This window comes from Scatophagus argus, chromosome 6 (assembly GCF_020382885.2).
Source record: "Scatophagus argus isolate fScaArg1 chromosome 6, fScaArg1.pri, whole genome shotgun sequence".
NCBI lineage: Eukaryota > Metazoa > Chordata > Actinopteri > Scatophagidae > Scatophagus > Scatophagus argus.
In genome coordinates this window covers 12,403,931-12,412,985 of record NC_058498.1, presented here as the reverse complement: position 1 = coordinate 12,412,985, position 9,055 = coordinate 12,403,931, and the positions used below count along the sequence as shown (strand labels likewise).

General features: G+C 38.8%; 2 protein-coding genes across 2 annotated transcripts; both read left to right on the top strand.

Annotated features, from left to right (window-relative positions):
* The first annotated feature begins 1,507 nt into the window (after positions 1-1,507).
* uts2d (urotensin 2 domain containing) lies at positions 1,508-3,021 on the top strand. The gene is made up of 5 exons (XM_046391719.1): positions 1,508-1,607; positions 1,846-1,950; positions 2,039-2,076; positions 2,352-2,442; positions 2,563-3,021. The coding sequence occupies exons 1-5, from the start codon at positions 1,508-1,510 to the stop codon at positions 2,586-2,588; spliced, it is 360 nt and encodes a 119-aa protein (XP_046247675.1). The 3' UTR covers positions 2,589-3,021.
* A 2,242-nt stretch (positions 3,022-5,263) lies between these two features.
* On the top strand, positions 5,264-8,731 carry LOC124061155 (platelet glycoprotein V). Its single transcript, XM_046392740.1, has 2 exons — positions 5,264-5,361; positions 5,663-8,731. The coding sequence occupies exons 1-2, from the start codon at positions 5,340-5,342 to the stop codon at positions 7,609-7,611; spliced, it is 1,971 nt and encodes a 656-aa protein (XP_046248696.1). The 5' UTR covers positions 5,264-5,339; the 3' UTR covers positions 7,612-8,731.
* Positions 8,732-9,055: the final 324 nt, after the last annotated feature.

Genomic DNA, 9,055 nt, shown 5'->3' with positions numbered 1-9,055 from the left:
TTTTTTAAGTTTCGGTGTGTTACAAGCTTTTTTATCCGCGCTGTTCTTCATTTACATGAACAAATGCACACATTTGTCACGTGATCTGTCAGCAGCTGGCATTGTAATCATGAGACGGTAGCCTAACTGCGCCCTCTAGTGTTCAGCAGCTCAAATTGAGAGCGTTTAACCTACCACAATTTTCTTTACTGACTGAATGCGGCAGTTATAATGAACTGGTAATAGTGGTCAATTTACTGACCAATCAATAACAACATTAATAGGCATTAAAAGACTGTGTACTTAATAAATTCTGGATTAAACTTGCTGATTGTTTTTCAGTTACATTTTATGAAGTCAACATGGCCCTGACCTTGTTCACTGATGATGCAGTGGACTGGCTGGGAGCAGAAACAGGACTGCGTGGCTTTGGCTCACAGCTCACACACATTTCTTACATTAGTAAAACTAGTTCAACCTTTTGCAAAACCACTGAACTATACTGCTTTTTCAAAGCAATGCAGCATGCAGCTGCCATTTATTTGACACAAGCAATTAGGGAATGCCTCCCTCGTTATTGTTTCCCTTTATGATTATATCTACTTTCCCTGTATACCTTATCGATACATTTATTTTTACTTTTATAGGATTAAAACTACAAAATAGTGAATGATCTGATCTTTCAGGTTGTTCCATGTTGCTAGTTTCATCCTCCATTCTTAAGCCCCTATGTTTTCAAAAGCTGAATGACTAGAGTAATGGATTCATGAAAGATTTTTGGATGCAATACCCCAGGCTCCTAAGTCAAGTCTGAAGAGGTGAAAGACAGCCTTTTTATGAGTCCCTCACCAGCCAAATTCAGTAGGTGACATCCAGCTCATTTCCCTAAAACTGCACAAGCACAATGGCTGCTCCTCTGGCAGAGGGTATGAGATTTGATTTCCTTGATGCACAAAATAGACCACAGTGACTTAACAGGTGTTGGGTAGTTGGCTTGGCGGAAATGATGGATGTTCCTTCAGCTCCAAATCAGTCCCGAAGCCAAGAGTCAAGAGCTCATCTCAGGCTATGATGCACTTAGAGACTGAATCAATTTACTTTCCCGCTCCTTCCACAGAGCAACATGCTCCCGTGTACTTATTTAAGGAAGCAATTAATGTAAAAGAAAAAGACTTGCAAGTGCCAAGAACATCTGATTCAGGACTCTCATAACCAACAGGCTGATTGATAACTTCCTCTCTCTGTTTGATTTGCCCCTGTCAGAGTGATGTAGGGTTACTGGCCTCGCCTACAACGTCAGATCACCGTTTTTCACTCAGAGGCTCCGTGGTCCATGCGAAAAGGTAGCCTATTGATGAAACCCACGTTGACTAGCTATTGATTTAGTACTCAAGGGGCTGACTGGCCCCTCCTCTTGGCCCCTAAGAGGATAAATATATTGACGGGATGGACCCAAGGCAGTGGATTGCTTGCCTTGCTTGAGATAGGGCTCAAAGTGCGGCATTAGTTTGGGACCATAATGAGTGCTATGAATAGAGTTACAGTTTTGAACTATTGCTTAGGTCTCCTGGGTTTGTTCCTGTTGCAGGGAGCGCTAAATGCAGAGGGAAGGAGCATATTAAACCCTGGTGAGTGTGCAAAACTTTTACTGATTTAGGTCTATTTCCAATCAAAATGCAGAGGAGGTTGCATACAAGTTCTGCCTCCTTTAAATTGGTTATCATTGCTGGTTTAAGGGCCAAAATGCAACAAGTTAGGAGAAGATGTGTGACTATGATATGGGGTGGATGTAACCTAATTTTCTGTTCATGTTTTATGATACTTTTGGTACTTTAAGTTGCATTTGTATTTACTTTGTGCATATAGGAAACGATGTTTTGAATCCAAAAGAAGACACAGAAACCCAGAGCAAGATTCTAGCACTGTTACTACACAAGAGCTTGGTTCCTGTTGAAAAGGATGATCCTCTCGGTAAGATATAGAAATAAAATAGTGGCAACTAATATAAATAACACACATGTATTCTCGCTGTGATGATGACTGGTTTTCCTGTCTGCAGGTCTTGAGCTGGCCAATAAATTAGCTGAATTAGAGGAGGTAAGGAGATATTTACAGATTCACCTTGAAGCAGCTTTGGAAAAAAATGTTGATTAGGCAGAAAAGCTGTCATGATTTACAACAATGCTGTGTTGGCATATAAATCGACTGTGGCCGTCTTGTCACAATTTCTCAAAGAAATGTGAATCAGTTCTCGGTAGACGGGAGGCTCTGCACGAAAAGCTGTTACACTTCCACCCGAACGGATGGTGTATTAATACTGAAGGCTACATATGCGTCTTGCTGTGTTTAATCACTCTGATCTCTGCTTGTAGCTGCGGGCTCTCAGGGAGGACCTGGAGCTGGAGAGGGAGATCACAGCCAATTTGGCAGAGGGCAAATCCATAACTAGGAAGAGGGGTGAACGTGAGTTAATTCTTGATTTTGATTAATATGTATCACACACAATTAATATTTGTAGTTCATCATATAATTTGCTGTATTAATATTCTAAGATGTGAAGACTTTATCTCCTTTGGCATGCAGCTTGCTTCTGGAAGTACTGTGTCTGACGCCGATGCAAAAGGAGAAGGAGCACTGTGAAATCTTGCTGCAAAGCCCAACTTAGCCTTAAGACCCAAAACACCAGTAATATAATCACACTGTATTTATCCCAGCAATATGGAGTTGTACCATAATCAAAGTCATCAATAAATGTTTCATTTCCACTGCACCGTGGTGCTCTCATGAGAGATGTAAAGAGTGTGGCTGTACACATTTAATCTGTAAATAATGAGCTACTCACTGGAAATACTTGAGGTTCAGATATGACAAAATGTACTTGATTGCAAAGACGTTTTATTATTTCAGCAGGGATTTTATTTGCTTGATTATGGCGCTCTCTTGTGGCAGAATTGGGAAAAACAATTTTTTTTTGTACCACTGCCAACAAACATCCCATATGCCTCTGCTGTTCATTTTACAAAAATAAATAAAACTATGATGTGAATCTGTACTTTTTGTTTTGTTTTTTGATTTTTAAAAAATCTAAAAAGAGAAACTGACTGAAGATGACTCAGTCAGTGAATAAATTTGTGATGTTTTTGAATAAAGATGTTTGAGGAAAAAGAGAACAAAAAATAGACAAAATATTCCTGACCACCCAAAAAAACAACGTTTATTCTTTATTTGCTTTGTCTGTCAAATAATTTAAACAGTGGGCACAGTATTTAAGTGAAGGAATGTGGCATGTGGTGCATTTCTGTGGTGTCAGGTGAATTACTGTCTATTGAGGGCGTTTGACTCAATCTTTTGGAGGTCTGTGACAAAGCTGAGTCACAGGCTTAGTCTGAATGAGACAGCCATTGTGAAAAGATCTGAATTACGTGGAGCACAATGAACACAGAAGGATTCAGGGAAACCAAACTGAATGTGAGTCTGAGCTGCTTTCACAGCAACATTTGAGAAAGTGTTGACTTTTGCTTTTGAGTCTTCTGCACTGATGTTTTCAGTGATTTCAGTGATGCACTTGCACACAGAAATAGCCACATACACATGACTTGTACAAATACGTAAACCTGGGCATTACGGCATAAGTCTTACAGTAATATCTAAGTATGACACATTCATAACACGTTCTTCTATGTAAGGAGGAATAGAATGTGCATTTTTTTTCCTCTTAAATTTTAATTATGAAAGGAAATACATGAAGAACAAGTTCCATACAGCAACAGACTGCTTTGTGGTGGTACATTACATACAGGCACACAGAAATAATTACATTTTCCCACTTAATTAATTAGTTACTCGTTCCTTGTCGGATCATTAATATGTCATATGAAGAAGTCATGAACAATTAACTTTTTTTTTTTCTTTTGAATACAGGATCAGGCTTAATTCAATCCCGATTTTACTACTACAGTTCAGTAGCTTACAGCACCGCACACTCATTCTTCACCCCCCTCTCAGGGAACTTTAAAGAGACGGAAATGAAAGAAATACTAGAAAAACATAAATGTATAAAACTAATCAGCAATGATTAGTTTTATACATATATATATTATAGTTTTATTACATGATTGTTTTGCTGCTAAATTAAGGGGGTTGTAAGCTGACTCAACATGCATCATTCATCCATTATTGCTGCACAAACATGACTAAATGCTCCAGTAAACCTGTTGGAATCATCACTGTCTGGTATTCAGTTTTAACTGAGTGAGAGGCCAGCGAGTCTTAAACATGAGTAGACGACTTTGGCTCAGTGTCAAATACATGTTCAGAGATGACACACTGAAGAAGTGCTGCCAAATATATTCAGATCTGAAACAAAGTGATAGCTGTACTAATTTTATTTTATTTATTTTTTCTAGCAGTGTGTTGTCAAGTTAACACATTCGTCCTATGGCTCTGTCACATGACAGCCTCCGGCACAACATAACACCACGACTGACTGGGCACAAAAGTGGCTGTTATCTGTTTCAGCTCAGTCCACAAACTGGCGGACATCCTGTCAAGATAAGTTGACAGGAAATCTTCTGTGTCACTCATATAATAGTAGTAAAACATCATGTCAAATAGTTTTGAATTTGGTTTAAAGACTGAAGAAACCATGTGAAAAGCAATTGAAAAGGTCAAAGAAGACATTAACATTTTAACATTAAGATGTCCCATAAAATAAGTTAAAGGAATTTGTCCAGTGAAAAAAGCAGAACAAAATAAATCGTCACATCAGTCCTCAATTGTCTTATTTTGTTGAGCTACAGAGTTAAAGATGTAATATGTAAAATTTCTGCGTTAAAAGATTTAAAAATGACTAGACCTTTGTTAAATATTTTGTTTAGGTGTATATTTACATCTTACCAGCTGTTTCCAACAATGTTGGAACCCAGAGAAATCCGAATTTTTTTTCAAGGTAAGAGTGTGTTTCATTTGTTCACTTGTCACTCTACTTGTCTTCCAGGAGAGAATCAGAAGAGAAAAAAGTGAATAAAACTAAAAAACAATTGCATAGTAAGTTTTTCATTTGCAATGGTGGTGGTGGTTTAACAAGATGGCAACTACCATGATCCTGTGCTGCTTCATTATGTAATCAAACTACATCTTTTGCTTCATTGTTTTGAATGAGAGAGCCCAAGCAGTAAAAATTACATATTGTACATTTAAGGTCACTGGGCGGGCAGGATGAAGGATGAGTTTGGGGTGGGCATTGAGCAGAGGGGGGCGGGTTACTTGGTAGAAAGACAGTGTGCCCTGCTCTTCAACACAGATTCAGAGAGAAGAGCAGCACACAGCGCATCAACATTATCGAAACATCAAACAATCCAATGATGGATTCTAACAACAGAGGTTGGTAGAAAATTTGACTTGTTTTGGTTGTTGCTTTTTACAAGTCAGATTTAGTCTTTCAAGTGTTCTTTAAGAGAAAAAAAAATCTTAAATGTTTCTACTTTGTTATTGTTTGAGAACTACAGTATTTCCTAAAGTAAATTCTAGATGAGCATTAAATGCTTTGATAAAATCTGAGTATAAAAACGTTGGCCTTTTGGAATAAACAGTGAAATATCATTACTATAAATTGCTTTTTGGGTGATATTAATGAGAAATATTTAATCTCATGTGTAAAAATGGATATTTATTTCAACTGCAGGCACCTTGTGGATGATGCTCATTCTCTTCCTACTGCCACACCCCACCTGCAGCATGTCCTGCCCCAGCAGCTGCCTGTGTAATTTTAAAGGTGCTGTGAAGTGTGTTGGCGCGACCATCACAGATATACCAAAGCAGCTGCCTGGCCACACATACATGCTGCAACTTGATGGCACAAACATGACCGTCATAAATGAGCAGAGCTTGGCGAACAAGGACCTCCTGCTGCGTTTCAGTCTGACTCGCAGCCATCTACACTCTATCCATCCCAGGGCCTTTCACATTGCTCCGCAGCTCAAGTCTGTCAAGCTGTCATCCAATGATCTCTCTAGCCTTCCCCCTGGGGTTTTCAGTTCACTGACCACACTGGAACAGCTGCATTTAGATGGGAACCAATTGGAGACCATAGCTCCGGATATGCTCGAAGGACTTGTTGGGTTGAGGGATCTGGATCTGAGCAAGAACAAACTGCAAAATCTTTCTTCAACAGTTTTTGATGGACTGAGCAAACTCCACTTTCTGAACCTTGGCAGGAACTTCATAAAGAGGCTTCCGCCTACCATCTTTCAGTCCTTGACTGAACTTCAAGAGCTTGTGATCTATAATAATGACCTACAGGTGCTAGAAGCTGGAATCTTTGATGGACTTGTCAACCTTGAGGAGCTGAAACTACATCACAACCAGATTACCAGCATTCCTCCTCAGGTGTTCTTGCCTCTGAGGAACCTTATGATCCTCACCTTGTCCTCCAACCAACTTGAGGCAATCCCCGAAAAGAGTTTCTATAACATGCCCATGCTGAAAAAGCTTACGCTCTACAACAACCCACTATTGTCTCTGCCAGACCAGCTAATGGGTTACATGCCTGACATGAGAGAATTTTACTTGTATTCCACTAACCTCACCACTGTTCCTGGAAATTTGTTTGCAAACATGTCTGGATTGCTGACCCTTAATTTCCACTTAAATGATTGGCTTCATGAGTTGCCTTCAGATCTCTTCTGCTGCCTTCCCAACCTTAACAAGCTCTCACTGAAATCTAACAATCTTGTTTATTTACATCCTCAACTGTTTTACAGACTAACTACACTGGGTATGCTGGTCCTTAATGACAATAAGCTGCAAAGCCTACCAGAAAATATCTTTCAGAACCTAAGAAAGGTTCGGTCAATTGACTTGAAGAATAACAACCTCAAGACTCTCCCAGGAGATATTTTCTTGTCAAATTCAAATTTAAGTTCCCTTACTCTGAGTGGTAACCCGTGGGACTGTACATGCAGTATTAGACATATTGCAAAATGGATAAAGCATAATGAGCATGTGGTCCTTGACAGGGATGATGTGATGTGTCATAGTCCAATGTACCAAATGCTTCGTACCGTTGGCTCTCTGTCTGATGAGGAGTTCAGCTCTTGCGATGCTGCAAATCTTTTTCCTATGCAAACTGGCTTGCATAAGCCAACAAAACCATCCCACTCCATTTTAACCAGTGGACAAACACCCTTTGCTTCAACAAGCGCACCACCCACAACAACATCAGCCATTACTCAAGCAGATACCCAACAAGTCATCATTCCAACTATGAAACCATCTGTCTTACATACCACAATCCCATCAACATCTCTCCAAACCCAGAGAGCCAGCTTACATAACAAGGAGCTTATTCTCAACACTCAGACTTCATCTCTACCAGCTGACATGTCAGTTCCTTTCTATGATAAATTGGTGGTTGAACAGGGACCCGAGTTTGTGCACCACAGCTTTCACAAGGGCTGGATCTATGTATGGGTTCTTCCCTCGAATACGGCCTTGGTCGGGTTCCTCATGTTTTGTCACATTCTTCTTGTGACCACAGGCTTGTTCCTCATTCTTGCTGCCATGTATCAAATGTATCGCCTCACGAAGATCACGAATGAGCTAGAGGCTGAGTGTGCACATATTCCAGGGTAACAAAACACGTTATCAGGCAGTGGTGCACAGGAGACCAAGATAAACTGTCCTTTTCTAGGGGCTGCAGTTTCTAAAAGATTATCTTCAAATGTTACTTTAGGCCAGTCAGACTTGGAATATGGAACCAAAAATGCTGTGATAAAATGAAAGCTAGAATTATTTTAAAATACAGTATTTATGTTATATAATACAGTACAGTAAATAATACAGTATGTAAATAAAATGTGAGCTATATTGATGTATGTTTTTTAACATTGTTTGCAACTGTTTGATCATAATTTTATATAATTTGATGTAAACTGATAAAGATGACTCATTGGGCTCCGGGAGGTGGTGATGGGTGTTCATGGGTGTTTCATTTCACTTCTTTTTCACTGCAGTTAATGGTCCAAGCAATTAATCAATTAATCAGGAACAAATTTGGAAGATCAATAATAGAAAAACTCACAAGAATGTCAGCTTTAGTTTTAAGTTTTGAACTAAACATGTATACATTTTCTTCCTTTGCTATCTCCTTTCCTAAGTTGCACAATAAATGCTATACATACCAATGTCCAACAGTATGTGTGTGTGTGTGTAAGTTTTTCATGTTCTGTTTAGTGTGCATTGTCACTGGTAAATAAATATATCAATAAATCTGCTTTTCTCTTACGAAAGCAAACCTTACATAGAGTGCAATGTTACACTTCATAAATCAAAGTCAGGCGAATCGAGTGGTTTGCTTCTCTCTCGTGGTGAAAACTGCACACTGCATGAAGAGACATCACAACATTGTCTAGTTAGATATTCCTGACTGTATGACTCATAAACCATCTTTATTATGATACTGATCCCGTAAGGTCTTGGATCCAATTGCTACAATGTAAGGTGTGGCCTTGATAGGATGCAGGCAGATAACAGATGTGGAAAAATAACCTTGTAATCACCAGAAAAGGCAGGAATACCATCATTGTGACATAGCTTGAGGGAATTTCTTTATTTTCATATATTGACGGATTACACAAAAGTTACAGCTTTTGCGTAATTGGTCAAAATGTCTCTCTTTCAGTGTTGGCCTATAAACAATGCTTGTTTGTTGAATACTTTATTTTCACACAGCTGAGGTATTTAAAAATAACTAGGTCATGATGATGTTTTTTCTGCCTCTCCCATCAGTAATTATAAGGTTATTTTTCTGCATCTGTTATTTGTTTGCTTCTGATCAAGGCTAAACCTCATATTGCAGTGATTAAATCCAAGACCTACAGTATCAGCATCACAATACAAGTAGTTTATTTATTTTTAGTTTATTTACAATTTTATTCTTTACTTTTTCCACACTTGTACACTTGCATTTTGTAAAGAGAGCTCAGTTGTTTGTTGAGATTTGGTCTTTTCAAGTCAGTATCATAAGTACATAAAAGAAACCTTACAGCCTTATTTTATGTAGCCTTGTTCAGCATTG

Bases quoted from the DNA above. Each gene is read 5' to 3' on its own strand.
- LOC124061155 (XM_046392740.1), top strand. From the start codon at position 5,340: ATGATGGATTCTAACAACAGAG. The intron at 5,362-5,662 runs GTTGGTAGAAAA...TTTCAACTGCAG, and splicing joins GATGGATTCTAACAACAGAG to GCACCTTGTGGATGATGCTC.
- uts2d (XM_046391719.1), top strand. From the start codon at position 1,508: ATGAATAGAGTTACAGTTTTGAACTATTGCTTAGGTCTCCTGGGTTTG. The intron at 1,608-1,845 runs GTGAGTGTGCAA...TTGTGCATATAG, and splicing joins AAGGAGCATATTAAACCCTG to GAAACGATGTTTTGAATCCA. The intron at 2,077-2,351 runs GTAAGGAGATAT...CTCTGCTTGTAG, and splicing joins AATTAGCTGAATTAGAGGAG to CTGCGGGCTCTCAGGGAGGA.